Source organism: Rattus norvegicus, chromosome 1 (assembly GCF_036323735.1).
Source record: "Rattus norvegicus strain BN/NHsdMcwi chromosome 1, GRCr8, whole genome shotgun sequence".
Classification (NCBI taxonomy): Eukaryota; Metazoa; Chordata; class Mammalia; order Rodentia; family Muridae; genus Rattus; species Rattus norvegicus.
Genome location: NC_086019.1, coordinates 66,947,339 through 66,963,006, shown reverse-complemented (window position 1 = coordinate 66,963,006; position 15,668 = coordinate 66,947,339). Strand labels below are relative to the sequence as shown.

The window sequence follows — 15,668 nt, the reverse complement described above, 5'->3', positions numbered from 1 at the left end:
AAAAAAGAAAATTTGCAAACTTCAAAATAGTCTTTAAATTTTTGTTGGTATTAGAAATAGGCAATAAGAAAACTACTTCTGTCAGCTCTTTAAAAAACTCTGTATATATGTGCGTGTGGTAAACTGTGATTTGAGATTCTTGTTTTATAAAATAGCTCCAAATTTCCTCCTTACAACAGTCAAGTCTTAGTTTCTATAACAAAATTACTTAAAGGGGAGAAATGTTTATTTTAGTTCACAGTTTGACAGGTTTCTGTTCCTGGCATCTGGGGGGAGAGAAGAAAAACATTGGTAGGTTATAACTTTATGGAGGCAGCCCAAAGTAGTAACCTTCCTCCAAACCCTACCTCCTAAGTGCCCATTCTCTACCAATCACTCGGTGACATAAGCAGTTCCTTCCCAATGATTAGATCCTCTAGCTTGGGACTAAGCTTTCAACATGAATGTAGACATATATTCATGACCCATAGCCTGCCTTCCTCCCTTTCCCTGCTGTTTCCCTGGTTTTCTCCCCCTCTCTTCTTCAGTCTTCCCCTGTCACTTTCTCCTGCTTTCCTTCTCTTCCTTTCCTTCCATATCTACTTCTCTTCTCTCCCTCTTTCCTCCTCCTACTCCCTTTGCTAGCTTCTCCTCCTCCTGCTTCTCCTCCTCCTCCTCGTCCTCGTCGTTGTCCTCCTCACCATCCTCATCTCTAGCCTTCTCTTTCTTCCCCTCTCTTGCTTCTCTATGATCCTCTCCTACTCTTTTCTTTTTCTGCTTCCCTCCACATCTTTCTTACCTGATTTTGCTGCACAGAAAAATTTCCAGCACCTCAAAGAGGCCATGTTTGTGTCTGAACTCTTCTGTGTGCTGTGATCTCTCCTTGAAGACCCTGACTTCCCATTCCCTTGACTTCCTTCTGTTCATTCCTCTGCCCTTAGCTAAGCCATGGCTTGCTCCACAGAGTCTCTGCATCCCCCCAAAAGGTAGATTTCTACTTTTTAGTTTCAAATAACAGTTTTACTTTCAGAATATTCTGTAAATACTGTCTACTTGTATCTCTCTCCTTGTATCTATCTCCCCTTGAGGGTAAATATTGTGATTTATAAATCGCATTAGTGAACTTAGCATGTAGTAGATGCATAAGTAATTATTGACTGAATAAATGAAGTCACTTAATTATAATGTTGACTATAAAAACTTTTCAAGAAAGAACATTTAAAGCCAAATGTCTTATTTTTCCTCTTTGGTAAAACTCATAGTAAAAAGGAATATACAAAAAGGAATATAATTGTTGAATCTGCAACTGTAATTGGCCCAACTTGATATAATTGTCACTAATAACATAGTTCCCCTCTGGCTGTTGCTACTTTAATTTCTGCCAGTTCAGATTTTAAGAGTATACACCAAAAACACTGCTCTTATAGAAAAAGGCTTGACCCTCAAGACACTTGAGTCTTCTTGGCCCCTGATACCCCAATAATAGTTACTCTCAAATTAGCTGCAATTTTTTTTTTTTTAGAGAAGATGACTTTAATTGTGGCACTGTAAGATCCTCTGGTTTCTTAGGTTTACAGCAGGGCTCTGAGCTTAATTTACTAGTTCAGTCATGTGTACTACTTAAGCCCAGTTAACATCTTTGCCACCTTTCCCCATACACATTGTTTTTGAATAATTGTTGCACATAATAGCAAGCTAAAGGGAGTTATATTTTGGGTTATGCTAAAAATTTTTACTTTGTCTGTCTTACCTTTCTGTTATCTATATTTTATATGTTTTTGAACCCAAAATATTTAACTAGGAGATATTTAATATTAACCAGAGATGATATATTTCTGAAAAAGTATGTCTACATCCCAGAAATATTTCTATGAAACTAAAAGATGTATCATGGGAAGGAAAAGCAATTAGAAAGAAAAAGAAGGGAGGTGATTTACTGACATACTTTCACGTGCTGTTATCTTTGTTCCTACCTAATAAGATGAGGAAAGGAAGTGATTCAAAGAAGGAAGGGCTTTTGTAAGGCTGTAGCTACACTGTGGGATGGTAACCCCCGGATGTCATATTTCCTAATTTTATAGTAAGAATGTGTATTTTTATTTGTTTGTTTGAGGACTTCAATGTTTCTTCATAAAATAGTAGTTGGTTTTCATAGCTTATTGACAAATGGTTTTTAAAATCACAATTAGATTACTTTGTCTGGATTTTTGCCATTTAAAATTAAATTGCTCACTCTTCATTTTACTATTGAATAGACTATGAAACCTAACGGTTAATCTGTTCATGATTATAATAAAGTAAAAACTTTAAAAACTAGTCTCACCTACATTTGAGATAGCAACCAGTTTCGTCCTTTGTATAAAGTGATTATTTTTGATACTTATGGTTTTAGCATTCTGCATCCTAGTTCATACTATCCTTTAAATGATGTCTCCTATCTCATTGGCTATGTTGCTAATGTTCTGACAACTTGATAGCGGTCATAATTTGACATATACTCCATGCTGTATTTCTTCTCTCTACCATCTGGAGTTGGCCAGGTTTGCAGGATAGTCCGTGCTCATCAGTGAAAATATTCATTATCCTACATCTCCTGACCCTGTCCACTGAGACGGTGGCCATACTTCCCATTCCTTTTTAGGTCAGTGGAGAGGGGGCTGTGTAATACCTCTTCCCTGGGCTTTATCTTTAAAAGCACCGCACAAGATTGTGCTTGCTAACTCAAATGGAAAATGGTGGTACTTTTTGGATTAGCTAGTGATATAATTATTCTCATTGGTTAGAAGCTTGTTTACAATGTCCATAACCTAGAACCATGACTTTTTCCTTCACAAATACTCCCCAGAACTATACATTACTCTGAAAGAAAGAGTAATATGAATTTATTTCATCTAGTTGATCCTTCCCATCTCTTACTATGTCAAGAATAAAAAAGAAATATTGAATCTTTTAATGAAAAGGACTGATAGTTCTATTAAGACATAATTAGAAGCATGTCCATCTTTAGAATGTCCACAATATCAGCAAAATTAGAGTAATAAAAGGAATCAAATAAATTCTAATAATTTATGCTTTTGAACTTGGCAAACTTTAAGTAAAATTTCAAGTACTAATATCTTTCATTTTAGAATATGTTTCTGAAGCAATTATATGAAAATAATTCACTGTACAAGTATTATAATAAAGAAAAAATTTGAATGTTTCAAAACAGGAGATTGTGGAGCAAGTCCTGAAATGAAAAGTTGGCTATTTGGGCATTGAAGACAATGGAAGTGATGGGGTGGGGTAGTTAAAGGTGGAAACGAAGAATGAACATCAACACATGTAGGACAGCTGTAGGAAATCTACATTAATTCAAACAAGTATAGCAAAAGCATGAAAGTAAACGATACTACAGTATCACTGGGTTTAGATGAAGTTTTTTAAATATAATTTAAGAATTATAGTTTTAATTTAAGATCAGAAGATAATATATAATTCAGCTTTTAATGTGGTTTGAAATTACTTGTTATGATCTTAATCATTCTTTATTGATTTATTTGGTAAGCATCTGCAGTCTCCTGCTAGGTACCTCACTGTATTGACTGAGAGGTTAATAATGAAGAATCAGTACATAGGGCTTGTGCTTGTTTTAGCAAAGATCCACCTCAGGTCCTCCCAAGTGTGACCTTCCTGTGCCACCTACAGCCCTGTCAACATGTTTTTAGTAATTTTAGTATTTGGTAATTGTTCGTAATTTTAAGCATGTTGAAAATTCATCAGCATATTTTATAGTCAGTTCCTTGTTTGTACATTCTCTCCCCTCCTGAAATCCATAGGCATTTTTAACAATTCTCTTAACACAAACATACACACACAAGTAGGAATGTATGTATGTGTGTATACATATATACGTACATACATACATACAAACATGTGTGTACTAAAATACTACATTCCACTATTCCGTTATTTTAACTCATTTATCTTGTCCTTAACAAAACCTTAAGCTTTTTCTAATGTTCATTCTGATAGCTTTGAATTATTTTCTAAATAATTTTTTCTTTCTTTTTATTGGATATTTTTTATTTACATTTCAAATGTTATCCCCTTTCCTGGTTTCCTGTCCATAAACCCCCTATCCTATTCCCCTTCCCCCTTCTTCTGTGAGGGTGTTCTCCCACCCAACCAACCACCCCTTCCCACCTCCCCATCCTGACATTTGCCTACACTGGGGGTTCGAGCCTTGGCAGGTCCAAGGGCTTCTCCTCCCATTAGTGCCCAGCAAGGCCATCCTCTGCTACATATGCAACTGGAGCCATGGGTCTGTCCATGTGTATACTCTTTGGATGATGGTTTAGTCCCTGGGAGCTCTGGTTGATTGGTCGGTATTGTTGTTAGGGGGTTGCAAACCCCTTCAGCTTCTTCAGTCCTTTCTCTAACTCCTCCAGTGGGGACCCTACTCTCAGTTCAGTGGTTGGCTTCAAGCATTCACCTCTGTGTTTGTCATGATCTGGCAAGATTTTTTTCTTTACTAGTATAACAAAAGACAAAGGTTGAGATGAGACATGCTTTGCATAGTGCTATTTTAGCTGCTGTTCCACTCTGCACAACATCCCATGAATAATTTCTTAAGGCTTGTGTATTCTGAAGTGACTTAACAGAATGACATCTTAGACATTTCTTCTTTCACAAAGCCTCTCAGACTGCCCCTCAGAGCGAAATATTTCTATACCCTTCCATGGATGTTGGGTTTTCTTTTTCCACCAGTGACACTTATGGGATAGTGTATCTAGGTGCTTTTATTAGACCATAAAAACAGGTCCCTTTGTCTTCTTTGTCATTTGTTCTCCAGTTCCTAATCCTGTAGCTAACAATGTATGATGAATAATGTTTACATGAATGAGTAGCAACCTTCATTAATGTAAAACTTACTGTATCAGCACATAGGTATTTAGTTTCTTAAAAGAATCATGTGAAAACATACCATGTTAACTTTGAAAAAACCAAAGCCTTCTATTATCTTTTCTCTTGGTGTTTTAATTTTTTCTCTCTTTTAGATGTCATCAATCTTACAGAACAAGTACAATGGGTCAAAGTCAATACAAACATGACGGGCTACTACATTGTTCACTATGCTCATGATGGCTGGGCAGCTCTAATCAACCAGTTAAAAAGAAATCCCTATGTTCTGAGTGACAAAGACCGAGCCAACCTGATCAATAACATCTTTGAACTTGCAGGGTAGAGTATGCTTATTTTACACTGTTATTGTCATGTTTTTAAATGTTGTTGCATAAAGAACAAGTACATATTCACAGATAGAGTTTTAGAAGATTTGGAAAATGATAAGCATGTTCATTGCTTTCAGAGATTTTATAATGTGTTAGAAACATCAGCTATATTCACATTGTATAGATACCATAAAACAGGATCTACTACTAGTTCAAGAATAGATACACACAAGTAGGATACATATTATGTTCAGTAAAAATTTTGTAAGAATTCAAGGTTCATATTATTTTATGAAATAATGCTCTTCATGAAGCAATTGACTTCTGTCCAAAGCTTGGTGCTAACCTATTGGTTGAATAGCATCTCTAGTGACCAGAGCCTCCTTTATTACTTTCTAAATTTTGACTTGTTATGTCCTTTCAACCATTACTGCTATGACTTTTACAAACTGCCTAGTTAGTTAGTTAGTTAGTTAGTTAGTTAGTTAGTTAGTTAGCTAGTCAGTCAGTCAGTCAGTCAGTCAGTCAGTCAGTCAGTCAGTCAGTTCATTTGTTTGAGACCAGGTGTCACTGTGTAGCCTTGGCTGGCCTAGACCTGCATCAGACTGGCTTTATATTCATTGATCTACCTTTCTTCCTCTTTGGTGTTGGGATTAAAAGCCTGTAACACCCTACCCAGCCTAACTGCTTAGTTTATAAAAGGTATTCACGGTAAATTCAATAGAGTTTACAAATAAATTGAGTTTACAGTTTGGCAAACTGAGTTTACAACAAGAAAGAAGATTAGTCTGTTTTCTGATTCAGGTATTCCAAATCAGACAGTAATTTAGATAGGGTGTATACTACCCCCAATCTTGTGGTAGGTAGAAAGTAATTAATAAATAAAATTAATAGCAGTCCTCTCTTCTAAGACAGTGTAATGCTTTTACTTAGTCAGTGCCAAATAATAGATGACTTCTGGATCCAAAAATGAGCTATTGTGTATCTTTCCATTGAAATGCACCTTTACCTGTGAGCCACTGAAGTATATTTACTTAAGTCTAACTATGTTTGGTGCTACTGCAAACCTAGGTTTCTTGTCTGCAGAACTCACTACTCACTATAACGTTTTCTCCATGTGGTTATGTGTGTTTATACTTTATATTCATTTATTCTATAGCCTTGGCAAAGTGCCTCTTCAGATGGCATTCGATTTGATTGACTACCTTAGAAATGAGACCCACACTGCACCTATCACTGAAGCCCTGTTCCAGACTGACCTCATCTATAATCTCCTGGAAAAACTGGGACACATGGACCTGTCCTCAAGATTAGTGGTAAGTTTTCCTTTTCTTCAGTTTCTCATAGGACCTATATTTAATACTGTTATTCATAATTCTATTCAGCTTTTAACATTCCTTTCTTTAAAAAAGCATTTAAATTCCAATTTCTTTATTTTGCTGGTTGTAAAATATCTATTCTGGATCAAAATGCCATTATTTATCTTGAAAAGTTGTTGAAATTTTATATGAAATAGTACTTTCAATATCAAAATACAGACACTTAGGGGCTGGGGATTTAGCTCAGTGGTAGAGCGCTTACCTAGGAAGCGCAAGGCCCTGGGTTCGGTCCCCAGCTCCGAAAAAAAAAAAAGAACCAAAATACAGACACTTGACTGCTGTATCAAATATCAAAAAATAAAATGTCCCTGGGAACCCTCTTGTTTTTAAAGAATCATTTAAAAAAAGAGATCCTATTAATTTGCCAGTGGTCATTATAAAATGTAGCCTGTTGGCACTGAAAATATCCTGCTTAGTAGTTGTTGCTGACTACTCTCCATGGGTAGCAGTGCTGATAGGTAGCAGTGACTGTGAGCTCTCAAGGAGTCTGAGTATTAGACCTCACTTCTTTTAAGACTTAATCTTAACAGCCATTACTTTTGACACTTCAACAAAAATTAAGGTAATGTATTAGTTACCTAGGATTGCCTTAATGGATTACTACAAACTTGTTGTACAAAAATACCAGAGACTTATTTATTATGCCCCTGTAGTCTAGAAGGCTAAAGTCAAGGTGTCGTCAGGGTAGAGTATCTTGTAAAGAGTAATCTGCTGCTTGCGTTTGCCTTACCTTCAAGTGAATGCTAGCAAGCCTTGGCATTTGTTCCTTAATTCATGTTGCTTCTGTCCTATCTCTGTTGACAAGGCACTATACGTTCTGTGTTTCCGTGCCCAAATTTGTCAATTGTTATAGATATACCAACCCTTAGATTAGAGCTCATAGTAACCCTGTATTACAGAGACAGTGCCCAATTAAGGTTATATGAATTGGGGGGAAGTACACTATTCAGCATAATATTAATAGTAGCAGACAAGACTAGTACACATGACTCATTTTCATCACTCTTGAAGGACACTGATTTGAAGGGCTTTAAAAATACCCTAAAGGGAGGCAGAACATCTGCCCATTCTGAAGCTGTCTAGCTAGTTAGTTTCACGGTAGCAAAAGCCCTTCTTCCATGTGCCTCTCTCTGTTCTAGTTAAGATTAGTCTTAGAAAGCACTTGATAATCATCTCAAGCTGTCCCTTTGTTAAATCACAAGTCCTGTCTTTGGAATATTTTCCTGTTGGTATTCAGGTCCCCATCTCCTGCTGTGTCCTCATCCTCTGTGCTTTCAGGTCTTTGTTTGGGACGTGCTGTAGCGTAAGAGTCAAGGGATTGGTGAGTAAGGTCAAGAGTGGGGGGCTTAGGTCTATTTCTAAGACTTGGACCCTTCAGTCTACAACTCCTTACACTTTTTTTTGTTGTTGTTAAATGCCAATTTGGCTGTGGAATGGTAAATCATGCCAAGAATCTTGGTGGGTAGAGCGAGTTGAGGCTCCAGAATCTCAGTGGTTGCACACCTGAGAAGGTAGGTGTCTCCCTGCTCCCTGTCAAATTCCTGACTTGGAAGATGTGCCACACTTCCCACATGAATGCTAATGAGGTATCTAAAGGCCCCGAGGGTTTAACCAATAAGCTCCCTTTCCCGGACATTCCTTCCCTCCCAAGAAGTGTGTATCCATTTTCGACCATGAACAACCAATAAACATGAACAACCAATAAACCGTCTGGAAGCAAGGACTGTCTCTTTCATCCAGACCTGCCATGGGAAGCATGGAGCAGGCCTTTGCCTACAGAACCACTGCTTAATTCTCCCATAGAAGGCTTCTCTGCACTCCCAGCCACAACCAGAGCCAAGCTAAGGACCTTCACTGATGAGCAAAGCTCATTCCCCCCGGACCTGGCTTGTCAACTCCTCACAACTCAGTGGTGCCTGAATGTCCAGGAATTTGGGAGCACCCATAGCAGTCTTGTTGCTGGCCTGTGGACCCCTGACACTTCCTTGCCAACTTTTCTGTCCCCGGCTTCTCTGTGTGGTTTTCGAGCTGCAACTAGATCCCAGACGTTAGGGAGTACCAACTTCAGCTTTCTTACAGCTCACCCCCGGGTCAGTGTCTCGACGTGCCCTGAAGCCCAGCACCTTCCCCTTTGCGGCATTGGGATAAGCCCTGTCAAGCTCCCCGCATTTCATCTCCACAGCAGCTTTCCCCCATAGCAGGGTGGAACATACTAATTCATAAAGAGAAAAACATTAAAATTCTAGTTTTAATCTTAAGGGATTTTAATAGCATCAGAACTATCAAACTGTGAAACCGCTTAGGAAGTGGAATGGCAGGCATTTCCAAGCCTTTGAATCCAATATTCAAGTGTATTGGTATTTAATATTGTTGCTTGATTAATATTTTTATCATTCTCACCAAAGCACATTCGTTTTGTTATGAAAACTATGCATGATGTGTACATCGTTTTGTGAAATATGCTATGGTTTAGTGGGTATGGTCTGGAGGTATATTTGAATTGTGTTAAATTGTTCACATCTGAAGTTAGTATCTGGTTTCAGCCATATTCCTGTTTTATAACTTACGAATCTGTCATTCTCTTACACATGAAACATTGGTGGGATAAACCTTTACAATAAAACTGACAGTTCTCTTTTAAAAAACTTTGTTAACTTAGGAAAGAACTTTCCTGAGTGTTTTGGTGTAAAATTAAAGCAGTAAATCAAAACAATCTATTGCACAGTGTCAGGATCTTTTCCTGTTTTATTTGTAAAGAAGGTTTGTTACTCTTGCCGCATTCTATTGCTATTACAGTGTCGGTAGCTTATATGGCGTATTGCTTTATGCTCTTTCTCTTCTTGCCATTCTGTATGAAGTTAGTGATAGTTGTTTAATTGCCTTAACTTCAAAAAAGGTTGTTAGAAACTGTATGAAAAGTAAATTTCATGGGTTGGGGATTTAGCTCAGTGGTAGAGCACTTGCCTAGAAAGCACAAGGCCCTGGGTTTGGTCCCCAGCTCTGGGAAAAAAAAAGAAAAGAAAAGTATATTTCATTTTACTTTATAAGAGGAAACGACAACTTGAGGCACCTTCTATGCTCTTATTAATATAAATAATATTGAAGACAAAACCTGAACCATTTATTTAATAAAATGGTCACATTTAAAACAGCAGGATTTTTAGGAAAATAGAATTTTCTTTGTAAAATATTTATCATACTTTCAAATATGCTTCACATATTTTGAGATTCTCTCTTAATCATTTGGTGTAAGGAGACTCGCAAAACAGTGCCCTCTGATTGAAGGATGTGAGCGCTCAGAGCTTAGTCTAAGCGTCTTCAAGTGTCAGGCTTTCTTCGCTCCAGTGTCACAGTGCCATTCCCACTGGTGTTGCTGTGACTGTCCACTGAAACCTTTGAAAATAGGACTGCTGTTGTTGTAAAAATATAAAAATAAAACGGTAATGTTGGTCTTTTATCCCACTGGGTCTACACCTTGGTGCCCCAAGATATCTGCTACATATCTTGGCAGAAACACACCCCAGCCGTGCACTTTCCTACACTCAAACCCTCACATAAAAGAACACACAACACAATAACCTTTGACCCAATTGGTAAGATATAATTGCCCACTTAAACATACAAAGCCCGGTACCATCCATCCCTTGAGAACATTAATAACAACCTGTAAATACACGGAGCAGAATCTTAACATCACCTGCCATGGCTTCTCCCCTCTCTCCGTCTCCTGTCTCTCTGTTCTAGTCCTCTCCTCTTCCTTCAAACTTCTCTCCCGCCCATCCTTCCTTCTCCTCCAATGACAGGCCTCCTTCTATCCTGTACCTGCCCCTCACCTGTGCTTTACAAATTCAATGGGGAGGTGGTTCTGGTGAAGTCACCTGGTCCTGAGTTCGTGACTAGGCGGCCGTCCTTGGGGCCGTGGAAGTAGCATCAAAACACAGGGCAAACCACCGCAGACTGCAAGCTGTAACTTTCCCATACATTTTTTCTTTGTTTTTGATAATAAGTACCTTTAATTTTTTCTTTTACTCTCCATTTATTTGGGACAAAAACATCAGGCCTAGGGTCTGTTTCTGCAATCAGGAATAGTGCTATCTTGATATTCAGTGGGTCAGTCAGTTGCAGATAGCAGGTACCAACACAGACAAGTGAGCCCTGGGAAAGTCCTGCAGATGACAGCTAGCATGGCGTGTATGTTTTGATTCCGCATTTACCCTGTAGCTCTCAAGCCCCCCACCTCACACATTCAACAATGCGTCTAGTCTTTATTTTATTGCCTTTAAACAGAGGAAGGTCGATGTGCTATCACCAGCTCTGAGAACTTCTTACACTAATTCTTTTTGGCTTTAGGGATAGACAGTGATTTTAAGAACATAATACTTTGAAAGAACTCAAATTGAAGTTTGGAGTTTAAAGGGTTTTTTTTTTTTTTTTCATGACTCATCTCTGATGCTTTATTATTGGGATAAAGTAGTGTCTTAGTTAGGGTTTGTGTTGCACTGATGAAACACCACAACCAAAAGCAACTTGGGGAGAAAAGTTTTTTTTCATATAAATTTCCAGGTAATAGGTCATCGTTGAGAAAAATCAGAAAGTCAAATAGTGCAAGAACCTGGAAGGAGAGGCTATGGAGTGCTGCGTACTGACTTTCTCCTCATGGCTTGCTCAGCCTGTTTTCTTATAGCGCACAGAATCAGTCATCTAACCACAGTGGCCTACCAGCCTGTCTGCAATCAGATCCTACAAAGACAGTTTCTCCTTTGAGGTCCCTCCTTTCAGATGACTATAGCTTTTGTCAAGTTGACATAAAAATAGTTAGCATGGGTGATAATCAAAAAATAACTGGTGAGGAGAAACTTGCTGGTGCTAAGGTCCTGCAGAAGGCACACCTGTAGGGTTTTTGGTTTTTGGTTTTTAATTTGACCCTTCTTGTGAATAGCTTGAAGATATTCCTTACAGAAAAAAAAATAGCACTTTATATCAGAATTTTTTCCCATTGGGATTTCCTAAGTGCATATTTCTTACAGTATTGTTAAATTTTGTGTATACTCTCCCTCCCTGGTGCATAATAACTTGTAACAGAAGGATTTCCACATACTGTGAATAACTTTTATGTTTCTTCAGAGGAAAAGATGAGAAGGGGGTTGCTGATTCTATTATATATATATTTTTTTCACAATGTCCTTTCATTCAGAAGTAACTATAACAATGAATTGGTTAGAACAGCAGGTGATAATATTGAATAATTTCCCATTTTCTGGAGTATAACAGGCTATTTTGATCATATACAGACTAGAAATATATAAATGAAATTTCATGATACCTATAATTTATAAACAATTTATCTAAAATAAGAAAGTGTGTATGTGTATATATATATATATATACATATACACATATGTATATATATCATGTATAAAAATGAAGAATTAGAAACTGATAAATCTAGGTAAATAATGTATGTGTACTATACATCTATTTTTGCATTTTTATGTAGCTTTGAATTTTTTGCATTAAAAAATGGGAATAAGTAAACTATACTATTCCCTGCAGATTCCACTTCTTTTTAATTTTGTTAGGTTAATTTGCTAATGACCTAGAATTAGCTGGTATGTTTGATATACTTTTAATAATGGATGTGGAACATTTAAAACATTAAATCATTGGTAAAGAAGTATATTTTAGCAAGAGATGATGACATGTGCCTATAATCACAGCAAGAGAATTGTATATTCAAGACCAGCCTGAGTTATAATAGTTAAATTCAGGGGATGGTGGGGGATAGGGGTACAGGTGTACTCCTTCTGAGTTTAGTTGTATCATTCTAAGTCCTTCTTATAGCTTTATTATTGGATAATCTCGTTCCAGCTAAATTTGGGCTTTATGTATCAGTTATCATTTAGTAAGTAATATGTAAGTCTTTTTTCCTTAGTGGGTAAATGTTGGAGAAAAGATATATAGTTGTCCTGATTTCCTGGTTGATTAAATTATTATCAGTGCCATTTAAATCAATCATATTTTATGCCTGTAGACCAGAGTACATAAATTGCTCCAGAACCAAATCCAGCAGCAGACATGGACAGATGAAGGCACACCATCCATGCGAGAGCTTCGGTCAGCCTTGCTGGAATTTGCCTGCGCCCACAGCCTAGAGAACTGTACCACTATGGCCACAAAGCTGTTTGATGGTTGGATGGCATCAAATGGAACTCAGAGGTGAAATGTCTATCTACTTGAATCCTATTGCTTCCTAAAGAATGAATGGTGCCCCGCTGTATACACTTACCCTATTTAATACATTTCTTCATGACCTTTGAATTGTTTCTACTTCTTGGCCATTGTAAATATTACTGCCATGAATTTAAGCATATAATTTTTTAGCTCTTGTTGATCTGATTTAAATTCTTTTGGTATGTATCTGAAATTATTATTGCTGGATTATAGAGAATTTAGTATTTGTTTTGTTTTAAGAGTGGACTGGCTAGAGACCCCACTGGGATCTGCCTGTTTCTGTCTCCTGGTGGTGTTTGAAATACATACCACCTCCTTGACTTTATTATGTGGGTTCTGGAGATCAGACTCAAGTACTCATGCTTGCTTGGCAAGCACTTTATGACTGAACTATTTTCCCTAGCATCCCATTTTCAATTTTTAAGGAACTTTCATGATAATGTGGTTCCTATAGTAATTGTGTGACTTTGTTTCCACCAACAGAGAAACATTCCGGTTTTTTTGTTTTGTTTTGTTTTGTTTTTACATCCTTACCAACACATGTTTTCTGGTTTTGCTTGGTGGGTTTGGTTTGGAGAAGGGGTCTAAGCGTGTAGCCTGGCTAGGCCTATTTCTGCCTCCCGAGTGCTGACATTAAGGCAAGCACATTCATCTTGGCCTAGCCTTCTGCTTCCGTTGTTTGTATTTAAAACTCTTTTCGCCTGTGGTGCTGAGGATCTAACTCAGGATCCCATATGGGCAAGTGCTCTACCACTGAGCTCTCTCCATCTATCTTCATCCCGCCAGCCCCGCATCACAAGTACTCAACTCTCCTGTACACATGGGGCTGCGTAGTTGCTGAGGTCTGGTCCACATGCTTGTGTGGCAAGTACTTTAAATGGTGAAGCTATCTCCGTGACCCCAATTTTTTGACCTTCTTATACGAGATATTTCTTAGAGGGTGAGAGAGATCTCCTATAATTTAGATATGAAATACTGGTGAAGTGTGCAGTTGGGAGAAATGCTCTTGAATGTAATTTATTCTTTCCAGACTCCTTATTGAGAATATTGGAGCAATGATTAAAATATCATTTGGAAAGTTGAGATGGAAATTTTAATAATGGTCTGAAATCTTTCCTAGCTCTGAGACCTTAATAAAGGCAGTTGTCCATGTTTCATCCCCTTCTTACACCCTGCCTCCCAAATAAACATTTATTGATTTATTCCATGAGCCTTAGCACATTGTGTTATATAATTCATATACTTACTCTGTGTACTTTGGGATAGCCCGTAATCTCCTACAGAGAACGGAGTGTGTCTCTCATCCCTTCCTCTATTCCTCCCCAGTCATAGCTATAGGAAAGTAGCATCATTGAATTAACTCTAGATCATATGACGATTTACAATTTTTTGATCTGAACAGGTCAGCTCCTCGCCTTTGTAGTTGTTAGCATTTGTCCTTGTTCTCATGCTTCACTACCTCTCTTCTAGCCTGCCGACTGACGTCATGACCACTGTGTTCAAAGTTGGAGCAAGAACCGAGAAAGGCTGGTTGTTCCTCTTTAGCATGTACTCCTCCATGGGCTCTGAAGCAGAGAAGGATAAAATACTTGAAGCCCTGGCCAGCTCAGCGGATGCACATAAACTTTACTGGTATGGAACCACTCAAAGAGCATGGTAGAAAGAAACCAAAAGATAAAGGCTCTTTAGAACAGGAGACCATTTTCTCTTGAGTTCTCTCATACTCTAACTCCCTCCTGATTTGGACATTGTGGTGTGAAGTGTCCATGAGCCAGGACTTTATCTTGGGGACTGAATCTTAACACATGTACAGAGTACACTTGGTTGGAGAAATGTGAAGATGTCAGTAATCACCAACTCCATGTGTGCCCTGCTGAGAAATGTCTTCCTTTGGCATGATGTTCTAAACTCTGCTGGGACTAGGTATTGATCCGTTTGTGGTGTCACTCTGAAAATACAAACACTTCAGAAAAGGACAACTACCGAAGTGTGTATATTCTATCTTCCTATGAATTTATTGCTTATACATCTTAATGTCCAACTGCATGGCCTAGAAACAGTAGCTGCTGTGGGTGAAAAAAAGGCAGTAAGACCTGACAGAGAATAGGAAAAGGCCAGAGTAAAGGTTCAAGTGGCCAGAGGTAATTCAAAGGTGCATGCAACTTAGGACACTAAAAGCCATTCTGAGGGTAGAGGGAACATCTTAGCCTGTTGCTTCTATAACATAAATTCACTTAGCTAAATTCTAACAGTCTCCCAGGGACACCCTTGGGCTCTGCCCATACCTACTTTCTAAATGATATTCTGTAAATAAGCATTACCTTTTATTCTCTTTATTTTTCCCATCTCTGTCCCCTCCCAACCCCCACACCTACTTCTCCCACCCACTCGCCTCCTTCCATCCAACTCTGACGTCTATTTTTTCCCCATCCTGAGTAAGACTCAACCATTTTCCCGTGGGCCCTACTCCTACTGGTTACTTAGCTGCTTTGGGTCTGTGGGTTGTAGCCTGGTTATCCTGTACCTTATGGCTAATATCTACTTACAAGTGAGTGCACACCATGCCTGTCTTTATGGGTCTGGGTTACCGCAATCAGGGTATTACTAGGTCCATCCATTTGCCTGCATATTTCATGATGTCCTTGTTTTTAATAGCTGAGTAGTAGTTCATTATGTAGATGTACCACATTTTCTGTATCCATTCTTCCGTTGAGGGACATCTGGGTTGTTTCTAGCTTCTGGCTACTATAAATAAATCTGCTCTGAACATAGTTGAGCAAGTGACCTTTTAGTATGATGCTGTATCTTCTGTATATTCCCAGGAGCGGTAGAGCTGGGTCTTGAGGTAGAACTATTCCCAATTTTC

The 15,668-nt window shown here is 38.2% G+C and overlaps 1 protein-coding gene across 1 annotated transcript in view; it reads left to right on the top strand.

Annotated features, from left to right (window-relative positions):
* Lnpep (leucyl and cystinyl aminopeptidase) overlaps positions 1-15,668 on the top strand; it is a 95,899-nt gene that overhangs the window by 64,604 nt on the left and 15,627 nt on the right. The window contains exons 12-15 of the mRNA NM_001113403.3: positions 5,019-5,202; positions 6,352-6,508; positions 12,603-12,787; positions 14,273-14,434. Of these exons, the coding sequence (NP_001106874.1) occupies positions 5,019-5,202; positions 6,352-6,508; positions 12,603-12,787; positions 14,273-14,434 (688 nt within the window). The remainder of the gene's footprint in view (positions 1-5,018; positions 5,203-6,351; positions 6,509-12,602; positions 12,788-14,272; positions 14,435-15,668) is intronic.